The 17,018-nt window shown below is 46.4% G+C and overlaps 1 protein-coding gene across 3 annotated transcripts in view; it reads right to left on the reverse strand.

The window, feature by feature from the left end:
• Positions 1-749: 749 nt before the first annotated feature.
• The window catches only part of LOC308336198 (uncharacterized protein), a 16,929-nt gene continuing 660 nt past the window's right edge, over positions 750-17,018 (reverse strand). Inside the window, exons 1-17 of one of the 3 annotated variants that reach the window (XM_080793490.1) lie at positions 16,666-17,018; positions 14,147-16,536; positions 12,930-13,101; positions 11,238-11,370; positions 10,774-10,890; positions 10,163-10,211; positions 9,216-9,352; positions 8,669-8,772; positions 8,069-8,179; positions 7,048-7,344; positions 5,241-5,329; positions 4,902-5,144; positions 4,456-4,507; positions 3,546-3,665; positions 2,971-3,089; positions 2,689-2,785; positions 750-1,496 (exon numbers count right to left, since the gene is read on the reverse strand). The exon at positions 16,666-17,018 is cut by the window's right edge and continues 660 nt beyond it. In XM_080793490.1, the coding sequence (XP_080649616.1) occupies positions 1,335-1,496; positions 2,689-2,785; positions 2,971-3,089; positions 3,546-3,665; positions 4,456-4,507; positions 4,902-5,144; positions 5,241-5,329; positions 7,048-7,344; positions 8,069-8,179; positions 8,669-8,772; positions 9,216-9,352; positions 10,163-10,211; positions 10,774-10,890; positions 11,238-11,370; positions 12,930-13,101; positions 14,147-16,536; positions 16,666-17,018 (4,745 nt within the window). In that variant the 3' untranslated portion in view covers positions 750-1,334. Of the gene's footprint in view, positions 1,497-2,688; positions 2,786-2,970; positions 3,090-3,545; positions 3,666-4,449; positions 4,508-4,901; positions 5,145-5,240; positions 5,330-7,047; positions 7,345-8,068; positions 8,180-8,668; positions 8,773-9,215; positions 9,353-10,162; positions 10,212-10,773; positions 10,891-11,237; positions 11,371-12,929; positions 13,102-14,146; positions 16,537-16,665 lie in introns of all 3 variants that reach the window. The other 2 variants (XM_080793489.1, XM_080793488.1) reach the window with 2 other exon arrangements.

Raw genomic sequence — 17,018 nt, forward strand, 5'->3', positions numbered from 1 at the left:
AACATTTGAGAACCGTTTGTATAGCAAACGGTTCCAAATGTAATAGAACCTATTCTGGTTCCTTCCGGTTACGGATCCCAACCCTAGTCATGATCTTCTTCCTCAAAAGCAAACAGCGTCACATAAAACTATTAAATTGATTAAACAAAACAAAAATGCTGAACTTAAGGGACTTTGAATCTAGTGCTCATCAGCACTTTATGCTAATATACAGTGGGTTTTTTTGTTTTGTTTTTTTGTTCCTTCTTAGGAGGCACTAGACTTTGTATTTTATCAAAAAGCAAGACTACAAATAACTAGTAGTTTTTCTGACAAATTGAATAACAACTCCTCTGTAAATTCTATTCCTGGTCTTTCACTGTGACACATTAAATATGTCCTTGGCAAAACGTCAGGCCCAGAGAGAGAGAGAGAAGAGGAATAACACAGACTGTGTAAAAAGAATAAAAAATAAAAGGCTCCAGGTCCATCTCAGAATTGAGACGAGGACATTCTGTACAGCAGGAGACATCATACACGACGAAAATAAAATAAATACCAGTGCCGTCAGCAGAAGATCAGAACAAATTAGAATGTCTCTCTGAATAACCTAATGCATCTCTAACCTATAAACTTGGAAATAAAAAAAGAACATAAAATGGTTATCGTTAACATTAATAATCCCGTCCCGTTCCAACGCAGCATAATTGGCGCGTATATTTGCAGTGGCTGGCCCCTCACACCACCCACCCACCCACCCACCCAAACACAACTCAGTCCCAACAGCCATGAGGGCAAAGTTTCACATCACATCCAGTACAATTTAAAATATAGATTTGACAGTAATGCAGGCAGTCTGGATCACACCCACATGAGCTGGATCAGGAAAGGAAATGCACTGAGAATGGTCTCACTTGACAAAAAAAACTAAAACGAATAGCAAATAGCTACTGTAGACGGTATGCAATTATGCAATGTAATGCAATAGACTGTAGGCAATGCAAACCCCCAACCCTTACATTCAAATGCCCATTTAGAAGTCTTCAAGGGGGTGAAGTGATTTGACTTGTATTAGATCTTAACAAATACAAGCCATCAAGGATGAGAAATGGACACCGGAATCCCCCCCCCCCCCCTCTCCTTACCAAGACCACTTAAAGCCCAGCCTCTTTTGAAACATTATACCCCCTCCTCACTAGAGTGGTGGTCCCATCCTGGGCTAGACAGTCATAATGTGCATGAGGGAGTAATTGAAGCGTGTGTGTGTGTGTGTGTGTGTGTGTGTGTGTGTGTGTGTGTGTGTGTGTGTGTGTGTGTGTGTGTGTGTCTTCCTTCCCTCTCTCCACCCTCCTTGATCACCGTGGCAACAGGGCTGGGTCCGACGCCTGCGCCGGATTGGCTGTGTCGGTCTGGGCCTCCGAAGGGTGGGTGGGGGTGGAGTTGTGGTCAGAGGTTAGAAGTGTCTGATTGGCCCTCGCCTTCTGGCAGATCTCGGCATAGCTTGGCTTCTTGGACTCCTGGGCCAATCAGAGCAAGAGGTTGAGGGGTCAGTGTCACGCCTTGCTAGGTCCCCCACACATGTTAATGGCTTCATCTCAATCAGCATTACTAACGCTTTAGTGCACAAAAAAAACTCGGAGAACATGCAAAATGGAGGAAGCAAAATATAAATGTCACAACTGCGCTTTGCACACACACACACACACACACACACACACACACACACAGTAAATGGTGCATTTATATATCGCCTATATCCAAGGCGCTTTACAGAGATTGTGCATTACATTCACCCATTCACATACAGATGCCAGAGGAAACCATGCAAGGCACCAACCGACCGACACCGACTCCTCTGGGGGAGCCCACAGGGTTCGAACTGGGAACCTTGTGGTTGCCATCCGGCCACTATACCCCTGATCCACCAGCGCAAAGGTTTTGTAAATCACAGAATGAGGCTTTAACCTTTGCGTTCATATGAAATATCCGAGACGATTGCGGTTTTATGGAAGATGTTTCTGAACACATTGCTAGTCTGACCACTTCAAATGATTCTAATCTTAAAATAACAACCAAAAATATAGCCTAAATACAAGCTCTCGATTCTAAGACATGCTTGCATAGCAGAATTGCTGCTGGCTTCTGCGATCATGATTACTAATCTGGAGTGGTCATCTCAATGATTTGGGTTATACAATAGTTTCATGCATTCTTCTAATTTAAATTAAACTGTTAAATATTGTTCTGTAAACATTAAAAGGCAAGTGATATTCTATTCTAATAACTACATATTCTCCTAATTATGCGTTTGTTCAGTAACATGCTCTCTCCAGCTCTTTATTAAACAGAAAATGCATTTTCAGGTCAAGATACCAATTCTATCCAAACAGGATGGCAAAACTCATACAGGCAGCCACTGTAGACATTTCTAAAGCACAGCTCAAGAGATACTTCTACACGCTTTTAGTTGAGCGTAGGTTATTCAAGATCTCACTGTACTGCTATTATTTTAAGGTTTTATGCCTTTGCTTTTCTTATTTTTCTCTGTTGCTCTGTAAAGCTGCATTTCATCTCAAACGGTGCTATACAAATAAAGTTCTATTATTATTACTATTTTAGTTAAGCAATAAATTCACATAACGGCAGATCAACACAACACACCAACACAATAGAACTACTGCAGTCTTTAGGGCTGATTAACTGTCTCACCGTGATTGGTCCATTCTCCTCGGCCAGCTGAGCAGGCTTGGTCAGATGCGACGATGGCACGTGTCCGTCAGTCGCCTCCACTCTCTCTTTAACACACCTGTGGAGACGGGACAGCCATAGTGTAAACCATCACATAATACTGTAGCTATTTTATACCATAGCTATTTAAAAAGAAAAAGCTTGCAGCTGTCCAAAAACAAAATCTTCTCGTCTGGGGGTTTGAGAACCACATTGGCAGAAAGAAACCCCCATGAAAGCTGTTTGCGTTCCTCTGATACTCACTGTGGCGGCGGTGCCTCTGTGGGGACGGGAGGGGTCTTCGCCTGTGGCGCTGTGACCGGCTCAAAGCCTCGCCAGGTGTCAGCCGCCGCTCTGCCGGCAGCGCTGTGTGTGACCGAACCCTGGAAAGGAAGATTAACACTTCTAATGCTGCTCATGCTGTGTGAGCGTGTGTGCCGTTAAGTCAAGGCTGGAGCTACCCAGTGGAACAGCCTGGAAACGGCTTGCTGAATTGACATTGAATTTGAGGTCATTTAAATGTTTTACAAGGCCCTGGTCACTGGAAAAGGTTCCGGTATAAGATGGGTGGCATTGTTCATTAGTTATAGCTCAAATAGCCGATCTACAAGCTCACGACATCAGCAAGTTGAACGGTTTCAAAATGCTTTTCAAAACAGTAAAATATGGCTAATAGGTTTAGGGATAAGGGGTAAGGCTGCGTGCAAGATTGGGCAATGTAACTATAACTTATTTTTTGGGGGGGGGGTCCTTGACATGAAAAGGTTTGTAAACCACTGGGATAAGTGGTACTGTATGTGTATGTGAGTGGAGGAGAGGAGAGGGAAGGATCCCAGTACCTGGTTCTCCTTGTTGTTGCCATGTGCTAGTGGTAGAGCTCTGGATGCGAGTGGAGGGAAGCTGCTGAGCCCCAGTTCAATGGTCGGGGTGGTCGGTCGAGGGGGCGACTGGGACATCTTCTGTAGGGATGGGAATAATGTAAACTGTTTTTAGTGGGCGCGACAACGCAAACGTAAAAAATAAAAGCTCAACAGAATCCAAGTCTAGTCAGTCGCGGGCGTGTGCACGAAACAAGCACGTGTGCGACACTTTCACAGCGTAAATACACTTGCATTGTCGCCCCTCGACTTCTCCGTGTGTAGAGATAAAAAGACGTGAGTCTCATTGAAAATGAAATACTAGGTGTGTTAATCGCTGTCCGCTTGAAAGGACCTTTACTGTGGCAAAAATAATTGACGATATTGTGAAAATCAAAATACTTTCTGGGGGAACAATCGCCAAAAATAGCCGATCTACAAGCTCGGCTATTTTTGGCGAATAGATTTGGAGTGAAGCAAAATGCTTACCAAATGCGCAGGTTCGCTTTATCAAGTATAGTAAGTGGGACTGAATTTGCAGCTTAATAAAAGCTAATTCATCCTAGTGTAGGACAGGTCAATTTTACGATAAATTTAAATCTCTGCGATACGATACGAGTGTTTTTTTATTCTCTATTTGGCATAGAGTAGCGCAAACGTCGATCACTCTCTATATACTGTATATAAATATCGCCTCAGTCGGGTGGAAACCTGGCCACAACAATTACTTTTCAGGATTCAAATTTAAAAATAGCAAAAGTAGCAGATCCACAATCGAGCTTTTTGCTACTTTGATACTGTTGCTTGACGCTGTGGTACAATCGAGTAGGGCGTTAATTTACGATTTAAAAAAAATGATCTATTCCATTGTGATCGTGTCACGTACACTTGCCTTGTCCTCCGACCTCCTGTCGTCTCTCCTCCTCTGGCCGAAGTTGCCTCTCCTTCAGAAAGGACGAAAAAAAACAGGTGGTGAAATGTTTATAATTACTTTTCCAGACCTCAAAAGGGGTACTTTAAGATCCGAGGTCGATTCGGCAAATGACTTTTCCATCAGTAGTTGTCAAACACTGTTGCGTGCCAAAGAGGACCCCCAAAATGTATATATATTTTCATAGTTTTGTGCCAGGGGTCCCCAGAAGAGAAGATTTCCGCAAAATGATTCAACATTCTTCAAATACTTCTTTAAATAGATATATTATATATAAAAGGCAAGCTGTACAAGCTCGCAGAGTGGCACGAACTGATGCTTGTACTTGTACATCTGCTACTTTTGAATAGCCAACGTATAAAATCTAAAATGATGCTCTCCCACATGACTAGGGTAATTGTTTTTACCTTCCTCTCTCCGTGCTGGGGAAGGCCTCCGTCCTGTTGTTGGGATTGTTGTACTCGGCTCTCCCGCCGCCCCTGCCCTCGCGCCGCATGTTGCCTCGCGCCCACGACCTGTCCAGCCGGGGAGGGGTCCCGAGGGCACGGGTCGCCGGGCCGCCCTCGGAGGAGGGGGAGGAGGGGTGGGAGGGCTCGCTGAGCGGGAGCAACGCCTGCTCCGTGGTGGCCGGGGGTCGCTTTTTGGCACCTCTGCAGGGACGAGATGAGCCTCGTTAAACATAACGATGAGTTGGTCATAACGAAATGGTAACTAGTGAAAGACAGAGTACAGGATGAGGTACGTACCGGATTCTTGGGGTATTTGGTGCTTGGTGCTGTTTGAATTTGGGCCCCTTTTGGACGCCGTTCGTAAAGTCCTTCAGAAACGGCGCCATCTGCCGATGAGAAAATGGTCAATGCATGCAAGCAGCAAAGTAAAAAAAAGTCACACTCGTGTGCCGTTGATGAGTTGACCTGCTGCATGCACCCACTATCAATCAACTACAATACATGACGTCACAGTCATTTATTTTGCCATTGACTTGGCCTAAAAAGTTTAGGCGGAATAGCTTGGAGCGGTTAGCACCGCTCAGAAACATAACATGGGCAAGGTTGTGATAACCCAATGGGTTACATGGGCTGCAGTCCAGGGTCCCAGCCACCAGGGGGCCCCTGGTGGAGGAGGAATTCAATAGAGAGAATAAAATGAATTAGCCCTTCACTAAACCCCACCCCAATAGCGATTGTCCAATGCCAATCCAAAAAGTTTAGCAACCGTTGCTAAGGATGGCAAGCTTTCGTCACGCCATAGCCGTGTTATTTTGCATGGCTGTGTTGTTGAACACATACACAGCTTGCCTTAACATCATGAAATTACACGACTGACCAACCCAGTTGATGGCAATAATACTAATAACCGTAGTCTTACATGAAGCATTACATGAAAACTCCTGTCGGACGTCGTAAGTTGATTTAGTTTGATACTGATGCTCCCTCTAACATTACCTCGTATTTCTAGTTTATTGAAATAATGTCATGCACATTAGTCCAGTGCATAGCCTACTGCAGGCCTGTGACCTTGCTCTTTTTTACCATGATGCCAACTGTACATACTTTCCACCTTTTTTCTTAAATTGGTTTTTATCATGTTTTGACAAAAATATATATGTTTTTCATGCCAATAAAGCTCATTTGAATTGAATTGAATATAAACGGAGCTAGGCAAGCCACCAGAATATACGCTGCATATAAAACAGGCTAGCTGGCCGCTTAGGCTATAGTTTCTTGGTCCTTGAGGTGACAGCCAACGGGAATTGTATAGCCGCACACTCACAGCTGCCAATGCAAGGTTTAACGAGGACACAGAGAAACCAAGGTTTCAGACGGATAATACTGCCTTCTTCAGGGAAGGTTTACCCTGAAGAAGGCAGTATTGTCAGTCCGAAACGTGTCCTCATTAAATCATATGCATTGGCAGCTATGAGTGTGCGGCTGTACAATTCTTTCATTCCCTGGTTGGTTATAGCCGGGTTCCAGACGAATCTGGTTGGCCGTCACCATTTCACCATGACTATTATCTGTTCCATGTTGGAATTGAACAGCAATTTTATAGCATATAATAGCATAGTGATTTTGTAAGGCTCAAGGTTCCTCAGGCTCAGACAGAGTTGGGCAAGACAGCTTTTTCTGTCAATGGCCCAACTTCGTGGAATGAACTTCAAAATTCCTTCAAACTGAGCTCCCTGCCATCCTTCAGTTCAAAGGAATGCTCCAGAACATTTTTCACTCGACATTTATATTTATTTTACTGGTTGTTCTGCATTTAAGTTCCTTTGTAATTGTATCCTGATTTATAATGTTGTGTTGATGTATTGTTTTGACTGTATTTGTGAATTGTAACCTCGGCTACATTGAAGGGCTTGCCCTCAACTGTATTTCCGAGAATAAATAAAGGTGATGATGATGATGATGATTTGGGCCGTGAAGTCCTCCCACAACTGGGAGGGGCCAGACTTAATCTGCCTGGGGCAATATGCATGGCAAAGGCAGATGAATAGCTGGCTGTGAGGCTACGACTGCACAGGAGCAGCCTCGTTTATGTGGAGCAACTGACCAAAGCAGGATCCGGGTACCCCGTCATGGCCGTCGACCACGCCTGATTGGTCAGATCGTAGAGGTGTGCCGCTGGCAGTTGGGCGGAGCCGTGTTGCGGATACGAGGGCGGAGCAAAGAAAGGGCTGAACGCCTGCTGCGGGCCGGGGGAGGAGGAGGAGGAGTCCAGCGGCGGCTGGGCTCTGTAGCTGCTCTTGGGGGCGTAGGCCGAGGTGACCGTCATGGTCTTGCACTTGATTCTCGCCAGGATGGGCTTGCCCTGGAACAGCCGAACCTCCTCCCGCAGGTATTTGTAGGCCTAAAGATCGTCGCACAAAAACAGCAAAGGTGGGCATGCATTACAACAGTTGTTTTCGTCTCATGCATAAAATCTGGTCATCCCAGCTTAGTAAAAGGTTCAAAGTAAAAAATATGTAGGACGACCGTCAAGCCGATTCTACTCTATGGCTCCGAGACATGGACACTTTCAAAGAAATTAGAGAAACGGCTGGATGGCACTTACACCCGCCTTCAAATGAGCGCAAAATCTCTCTTGGAAGAGCCAAGAGACAATATTAGACTTCTCTAATATACGGCAAACTTCCCTGTGTTTCTTCACTAGTCCGATCCAGAAGAACACAGTTTGCTGGCCACTGCTATAGAGCTGATTTAGATATAGAACTGATCAGGTTATATCTTCTCTGGAATCCTGCCTCAAAGCAGACCAGAGGTAGAAAACTGTCGTCCCCTGATGTCATCGCTAGGGACACATGCATCAGTAAGCAGGAACTGGGGATGGCAATGAATAGAAGGACCGGGAAGTCTGGCGTGGCATTGTGAAATACATGATCTCGACTGCGGGCGAAAAACGATGATGATGACTTTCTACTTTTGGTACTTCAAGTACATTTTGATACCAATACTTTTGTACATTTAACCCAAGTACATTTTGAATTCAGGACTTCTACATGTACCGGAGTGCAGTATTGATGCTTTTACTCAAGTAAAAACAATTGAGTACTTTTTCCACCACCGTACATTACCTGCTGTGCGTCTGCCTCAGACTGAAAGGTGACGAACCAGTTGTCGTTCCTCACACACTCACAGGACAGGAACTTAGGCTGGTTCTCCCCTTCAAACAACGCCTTCACCTCCTGGAGAAAGGAGCCACGTTCGCTTATTTCCACATCTCATTCTGGAGTGAAGCTTTTACAACAGCATGCAATACATCAAGGGTTCCCAAACCTTTCATGACGCGACAAGCCCAAAATAATCATATTTGGAAAAAAAAATTACATTACATTACATTTAGTTTGACTTGGTTCCACAGATAGATATGGTGAAAATACTACAAGCTCGCAGTGCCTCGCGGTCACATTGCGAGTGGTAGCTCTACTATATTCACAGAATTTGCCTCTCTCTTAGTTCTCTCTTAGCTTACTTGCCAGTAGTTTGTGATTTGTTTTGATGCAATCATTTCATTTTAGAAGAGTTAAAAAAGGTCTTAATGGTCCTTAAATTGTCACATTTAGAAACGTGCAGATAACCTAGTGGTTTCTTTACTGTCGAGTGAGAAAACAATGTTGCACATCATCGAATCATCTGGGGACAGACAGACAGACATGTTTTTGTTGTGTCCTTGCCTCAGGAGGGGTGCATTCTGGGATCTCACGGAGGATAACGATGCAGCGGCTCTGATTGGGCCGTATCTTCTGTCCACACGGAGACACCTGGACCTGTGGCAGGGCTGCGGGCCAATGAGAACACGGGAGAGGGTCAATGTGATGTATCAGGTATGTCGTCGTGACATGGATTAAAGCAAAATGAAATCCCACGACTGAAACGGTGTGCACCCACACTACTAGCGCCATTATGGCAATTATTATGTTTAAGTCATATTGTTCCTGCCGTTACATGCTGCCAATAATCAGGTGAAGAAATCACAGACCGAGGCTTTAACATTTGCTTTTATATGAAATATGTGAGACCATAGGGTTTTATGGAAGATGCTACACATAATGGTAGTTTGACCACTTGGAATGCTCTAATCGTAAAATAAGCAAAAGTAGTCTATGAACACGTTTTGGGTTTGCACATCTGCTACGGTGTTTCGGTGCGCCACCATTGAATGACAAAATATAAATGACACAGGCAGTATTGTGCTGCTACTGCCTGTCAGAAATCGCTCACATTTGAGAATGTCGGAGATGAGATCCTGATCCGTGGTGACCTTCTTGATGTGGTCGAGGTTGGCCAAGGTGGTGATGGGAAGGTATCGGTCACCGTCCATCTGGGACACCAGGTAAAGGTCGTTGGCCAGGGTCTCCCTGTGGGACAGAGTCACACAATAAACAATGGACACGGATTAAAGGCAAATTAAATCTAATGACATGAAAAGTTTGGTTAGGGGCGGAGGCCAAGTCCTAATCTGCGATCTGTGGAAACATTGTGAAAGGAGCCCGCCCGCCCGCCCACCCACACACACACACACACACACACACACACACGCTGTGTTCCATAACAAGCTGTAAACAAGCTGTACACAAGATGTAAAATAATGAAGTTTTTTGCAGATTGAGGCATTAACCTTTGCTTTTATGGAATATCCAAGAATGTCAGTGTTTTCTGGAAGATTTAATCTATTCTATTCTAATCTTAAAATAACTAATAACAAGCTGGTAGATGGCCTGTTTTCGGTCAATGACATGATTCAAATGACTCAAATCAGTCGTGGCGACTGAGAATTTTATGCAATCACCAGTTAACAAAACAAGAGTAATGAGAGTTCTGATTACAATTTCAGTTCCTCCGACATCTGTAATCTGGAGAGAAACGTACATTTTATGACAAACTTTCAGAGAAAAAAATATAAGGTGTTCAAGAATGTAAAGTTTCAAAGTGTGATCACAGATCATGGATAACTCTAAAGATAAGAGTTAAAAGGAGTGCTTTTGAACAAAAGTAGCTTTTAGTGTGTGTGTGAGAGAAAGTATTACATTCTAAAATGCAAAAGATAAAGATAAATGCAAAGATTTTCATATGTCCAGTGTTTATCATTATCTGCAACAATGCACATGAATACATTCCTTGAATTAGGATACATAGATGAAGGAGATGCTGACATCTGGACTACCTACCGAGTCAGGCAGGACTCCAACATGCTCTTCAGCTGCTCTTGCATCGCATCTGAAGTCAAGAGGAAAACCAATATAGAGCATTAAGACCCGAGGCCGATTCTACAAAATGTCTAAATCCTTCTTTTTATAGGAGTGGTTCTCAAACCTTTTCATGTCAAGGACCCCTAAAAATGACACAGATGTGTTTTAATGGGTTAAGCTTATGCAATAATAGTTCCACTGCAATGCTGGCACTAACGCTAAAGAACAGGGAAAAAAACACTTTAGGTTATATTGGCGATACTCAACCACTTCGGCCGTCAACGTTCTCATTTGAATATTTTTTTAATATATTTTTCCCGATCCGATCATTTGATTTTGAGTATCTGACCCGATATTTATAATATCTCTATAGAACACTTTGCCATATCACAATAGTACAATATCCAAAATCACAGACAATATCCAGTCAAATATCACGATATGGATATAATATTGATACTAGGGATGTCCCGATCACATTGTTTTGCTCCCGATCCGATTCAGATCATTCGAAGATGACGTGATCGGACCCGGATCGGGACAGCCCTACCCGTGACCTAACGATATGCATCTCTACATATTTACACTACCTGTGAGAGGCGTGTCGGGGGGCTGGCCGTTAACCACAGGGGGTTGATATTCCACAGCGGTGGGATCATCTGGCACCACCAGGCCCATGTTCTCCAGCACATATTTAGCTTCATAACCTACAGAACCAGACACAGAGCAGGACGAGTGGTCACACCCAGGAATGTGCAAATTGCCCCCCAAAGCATCCTTCTTCTCAGAACTGGCAGCTAATTAGCTTGTTAAGCAGAATGCATCGTCCCCATAAAAAGCAGGAAAAGAGAGACACTCAATGTTCTTTCTACAGTATTGGTTCATGGAGGACTTTGTGTGTGGTGACACAGGACACAACATCATTGTGTCACCTTTCAAGAATGATGCCGAGTAATCTAAAGGTTTGGTGCAGAAACTATTCAACGTTTACTGCCCTTTAAATCTAAAAGAAATGTAGAAATGAGTAGAAAGATTACGTTTTCCAACACCTTACCCTCTTGACTGGTCAGAATGCCGTCCATGTCCGGCCAAGATTGTGGGCTGTCAGGGGGGATATCCAAGTTTAAGGTGTGGTTGGGCCATACCTCAGCATTGGGATTAAGGCCAGGGGCAGCGGACGGTTCCTCCTGAAATGACAACAAACATATATATAGTAGAGCAATGGTCTTCAACAGGGGGTCCGGGACATAGATATATATAAAGTCTAGATGGCTTAAGGCGGAGTTTCTGACGCCGTTCACCCGGCGGCCATATTACTTTGCGGCTACAGTACAGTATGTTCTATCTCTATCGTTTGTTCTCAAACAAAAACAGTCATAACTCGCTCAAATCTTGACGGATTTACAAACGGGTTGGTACATTACAAACGTTGCCAACGTGGCTGTGATTCAGGACGCTTATCTGCTTAATTTTAAACGAATCAAACCGGTTGAAAAAAAGTTGTGGTTATTTTAAAAGTACATGCCCCATAGACACAATGTTATGGTTATTTAAAAGTACATGCCCCATAGACACAATGTTATGGTTATTTAAAAGTACATGCCCCATAGACACAATGTTATGGTTATTTAAAAGTACATGCCCCATAGACACAATGTTATGGTTATTTAAAAGTACATGCCCCATAGACACAATGTTAAGCTGCCCCTCAGTAAGATGGCCGCCACGTAGCAACGTCGCTCCCCATTGGCCAGAGCGTGGGTGAGCCATCTAGCTTTCTTATATATATATATATCTATGGTCTGGGACGCATTGGATAAGAGGTCCTCAGAGTTACTACAGGGAGGGGGGGGGGTCTTTGTGTGATAGGAACTTTTCTTAAATTAACCACCGAGCATCATTGGACCCTACCTTCACTTTTATGAAGGGAACATTAGCCGAAAATAGCAGACCTACAAGCCCACAGCGCCTCGTGGTTCAAGGTGTTGTGAGCTTGTAGATGGGCTATTTTCAGCAAAGAGAGGTTTGGTGTAGACTAGAGGAAGAAAAGAGCAGACCCAAACTTTCTAAGTTAGTAGTCTGAATCAGTAATCTGTTTGGGTTTTTTTGTCTTGCTCAAGTCTGCTCGGATGCAGACTTACGTGGGACAAAAGTAAGTCATTAGAATGCCTTAATCTAGACTACTAACATGGGAAGTTTGGATAATTCCTTTACATCCAAAATATGGGTGTAAACAGCTTAGTGAATGGGGCCCAATCAAACTGCTTTTAGTGGTCACAGTGTTCCTTTTAACAGTGAAATAAAGCTGAACTAAATCAAATTCTCTTAACTCAAAACTGTCACTGTACTAAACATAAGCTAAACAGTGTCATATTTCAGAAGACCTTTTCATTAGGGCTGTCCCGATCCGATCACGTGATTTTCCCGATTGGAGATTCGGGACATCCCTAGTATCATATCATGATATTAGACTGGATATTGTCTGTGATTTTGGATATTGTACTATTGTGATATGGCATAAGGGTTCCATAAAAACATAAATATCGGATCGGGAAAAATCGGCAGATACTCAAAATCAAATGATCGGAATCGGATTGGGAGCAACAAAAAAAAACGTGACGGGGTGTCTGGCTGAAAGACAGAACATTTACTACAGTATGTTATCTGAGCTGTCCCTCAAACATGAATACAAATGGCCACACACACACACACACACACACACACACACACACACACAGTTACTTACGGCCTGTGGGTATTCCATGTGCCAGTCCCAGACGCAGGGCCCCTGAGGCATGACGGTGCTGAAAGGGTACGCTCCGAGGAGAGCCATGGAGGGCTGGAGCTCCGACACGGCCGGGGGGATCTGCTCCACGGTGCCGCGCCCCGCCTCGCCGTCCCCCTGCCCCAGGTCAGGGCTGGTACAGAGGCACAGTTATGGCAGATGAAGCATTTTGCCTAAGCGTCATAATTGTTCAAACCTTCTTATTTTGTTTACCCATTTAGGCCGGACGTAAAAAAAAACAGTCTTCTGAAAGATCGTCTTCAAAGATTTGTGCCGCATTTTCACAGTTTTTCAAAAATAGCAGACCTACAAGCTCGTAGCGTGCCACTGCTATTTTTAAATAGCTAAAGTATAACATAATGCTTAGGGGTTCCCGTCTAGGGTTATTGGCGGAAATAGCATATCTACAAGCTCACAACACGTAGCAGTGTCTGAGTGTCTGTGAGCTTCTAGATTGGCTTCATAAGCGGTGAGCTTTTAGATCGGCTATTTGCAGTACATTTTTTGTATGAAATGATATGTGCCTATTTTGGCCATAGTACATTACATTTTTTATTTTCATTATTGTATCAGTCACTTCTTTGTATTTTTAAGTTATTTGTCATATGTGGCCCCATGCAATGTTTGTTTACAAATCCTAAAAGCCAAACGTAATTAATCAAGTAAGAGTTCATGATGGTGGTGACAGCCAGTGGTGGAAAGTAACTAAGTACATTCATTTGAGTAAAATTTTGAGGTATTTGTACTTTACTTAAGTATTTCCAATAAATAATGTACTTTTACTTCACTACATTTATTTGACCGCTTTAGCTACTAGTACATTTTAATTATTATTACAAAAACAACCACTTCAGCCCTATGTACATTTCGGCCATTTGAAAACAGATGCGACGCATTGTGAATGTGATCTTGTAGATCTGACATTTTCAAAAGATCATTATACATTTGATCAACATTATACAACTAGAAACAGGACATTCTGCATAAGTACTTTTACTTTTGGTACTTTAAGCCAATACTTTTGTACTTTCACTCAAGCACATTTTGAATTGCAAACTTTCACTTGTAACAGAGTATTGCTACATATATTGCAGTATTGATACTTTACTTAAGTATAAAAAAAACAAGTACTTTTTTCCACACACACACACACACACACACACTGGTGCCAGGCCTACCTGAGATCCTCCAGGTCCGTGCTCTGGGCCCAGGCCCTGCAGTCTGCCTCCAGCTTGATCCAGGAGTTGGGGTACAGGTGGGAGAGAGCCGAGTCCGCCTCGTCTCCCAGGAGCTCCGAGACCATCTCCCGCATGCCTCCTTCCCTCTCTCCCTCCTCGGCTCGGCTCCTGGCCTCGGCGTGGATCTCGTAGGACGGAGTCGACGCGTACACGTCGATCTGATCGGGGTCCACCTCCGCCGCCGCCAGGGCGCGGTTCCTGTCCGTGGCCGCCGTCGGGGATCCATAACCTCCTTCGTCGCCGTGGCGGCCGAAGGTGCCGGCGGTCGCCATGTCAGCGTTGCCGTCGGCTTGTGTCACAACAACACCGGGCAGCCCGGCGCTTTGGCTCGGCGCGGCGCCGACACCCGAGGTGTGGGGGGTTTCTGAACTATGTGAGGCATGCGGTACGGGGGTCGTCTCCTCAAATAACACGTGCACTGCTTTCTCCGTACTATTCTCGGCGTTTCCACGTAACACCTCTCCTCCAGGCCGAGGGGAGTCATCAGTAGGGCACTGCAGACTGAGGTCAAGGAGGTCAGGCTGAGGAGAGCCAGCGTTAGGAGTGGAGGTCGATAACTGAGGCCCTTCAGCGAATGTGTGAGGACTTGATGACGTGTCCACTTGGAGGTCAGATTCCTGTACGTCACACTCCAAAGGTGATGACAAGTCACCGGGGTCAAACTGAGCACCCAGCTTGACCTCCTGGCAGGCATTCGGTGGTTCCTCTGGGACATTTTCCATGGTCGTCATAATCACCAGAGGGCTGTGAATTTGACCATTTCCAATCTCTGTAGATTCGACTCCACGTTCCGGGGTCAAACACGCATCTTGACCCTCTGTGACTTTGCATGTGAAGAGGGAAGTGGGACAAGAAGAGAAGGAGGGGGGCTTCGATAGCTCGCCTTCGGTGCTGCAAGGTTCCGTAGGCGAGCCGTGGGTGGAATCCACAAAATCACGACTGCTCTCGTGGTCTTCGGAGCGCACAGTAAGTCGAGAGTCAACGGCGTTCGTTTGTGGGACATCAAGACCGATTTCGAGCTCCTCCGCCGACCCGTCGGTTTGAATTTGAGCGGCTTCACCTACGGTGCTGCAAGGCTCTGTGGGCGGGCTGTGGCTGGAATCCGCGGAAACGTGACAAATTGTGTCTTTGCAGTACAAAGAGGGGCAGCTGCTCTCGCTGGTCGTTTCCTTGCTCACCTCCGTGTGGAGCTGAGAGGAGAGTCCCGGGCCAGGAGAGAGAGTCACGGCAGCACTTGTTTGCGGGAGATCCTGAATGAGCTCTGTCGCCGCCTCTTCGGATTGAATTTGATCGGCCTCGTCGCTGCCCGTTTGTTCAATCGGAGCGATGTCACGCAGGGCTCCGTCATTCTCGGCAGGCTCCGTCTTGTTCTCATCATTTTCAACACTACAGAGAACATCACAGACGCCGTGATGTCGGTCGCCGCAGTCGACGCCACTCTCATAGGGCCCAGTCGCTGAAACTTTCGATTCCCGGTTGTGTTTCGCGGGACTCACTTTAAACATGGGATCGTTCGAATTCAGATCTAGTCTCCACAGCGCGTCTGGGCTACTCCGGCGAGGGTTGACATCCGTGACGTCAGAGAGAGGCGTGGTGCTGTAGTCGGGGGAGGGGACGGGTTCGACGGGTGGCGAGGACGCCTCCGAGGTCGTCGAAAGCGAGGACACCTCCGTCAGGGTCGTCTCCGCTGTGCTGCCGAGACACACGTTGTTGTCGCCCTCCGTGCCGTCGTCTCCAAACGGCTCTCTGCCGATATTCACGGAGAAAGCGTGGCTCCGCGGCCGCCGGTTCTGCGCGTGCCGCTTTACGGCATAGTCGGTTTCACAAAGGCCGTCGTCGGAGTGAGCGGACTCGGACGGCGGGACCTCGGTCTCCTGATCCGGTGTGTAGTCGTCCTGCTTCTCCTGGGAGGCGTCTGGCGTCTTCTCTTCGCCGCCGGAGCCTCTCTCCTCCACGGCCGCTCTCCGGTCGTGTGAGCATCCTCCCGGCTCCTCCGAGTACATGTCTCTCTCAAGCGGGGCCTCCGTGCGCGCACGTTCCCCCGTGACGATCTCCTCTTCCTCACTCTCTGCCTCCTCCGGCGTCGCCCTCTCGCCTACTCCCACATTCTCGTGCACGTTCTCGCACACATTATTCTCTCCTGCACGTAAACTTTTCGTCAGTGGCTCTGCTGTGTCGGGGGTCGACGACGACGTGTCGACACTTTCCGTGTCCGGCGTCTGCAAAGGCTGGCGTGTGGAATCACCGGAGGCTCGAGTGGACGTCCGCAGGCCCTCGCCTCTACAACGGTCACCGGACGCCGGCGGCAGGTCACGCCCGGGGTCGACCAGCTGTGGAGAAACAACAGGCTGAGGTGAGAATGCATGCTGTGCAGAACATAATTCAACAGTGACCGACGGTTCAGCTGTGCTCGAGTCGAACAAAGTTGGCTCGCCCGAGTTCGACGGGCTGTTATTTACCGATTCTACAACGGCGTGTGATTTGTCGGAGACTGTGGACTCTAGTGCGTGCGACACGCCGGGGAGAAGGCGCTCCGCTGAGCGGGACAGGTCAGCCGTCGGGCCCTCAGCTGCCTCCGGCGGGTCAGCTGACCGCTCGGGCTCAAGGTCATCGGCATCGATGGAGCAGATGCTGTAGAAGCTCAGCGTCCTCGCCCCGAAGACCAGCGCCGCCCCGACCACGTCATCCACCTCCTCCGCCTTGTGCCCGGCAGCTCCGGGCGGGGAACCCCGCTCCGTTCCGTGTCGGCGGCGTGCGCCGCCGCCGCTGGCCGGAGGTGGCTTCGTGTCCGTCACTCTGTCGTCACCGAGAG

Source organism: Protomyctophum bolini, assembly GCF_963924005.1.
Source record: "Protomyctophum bolini genome assembly, chromosome: 21".
In the NCBI taxonomy this organism is placed as follows: Eukaryota; Metazoa; Chordata; class Actinopteri; order Myctophiformes; family Myctophidae; genus Protomyctophum; species Protomyctophum bolini.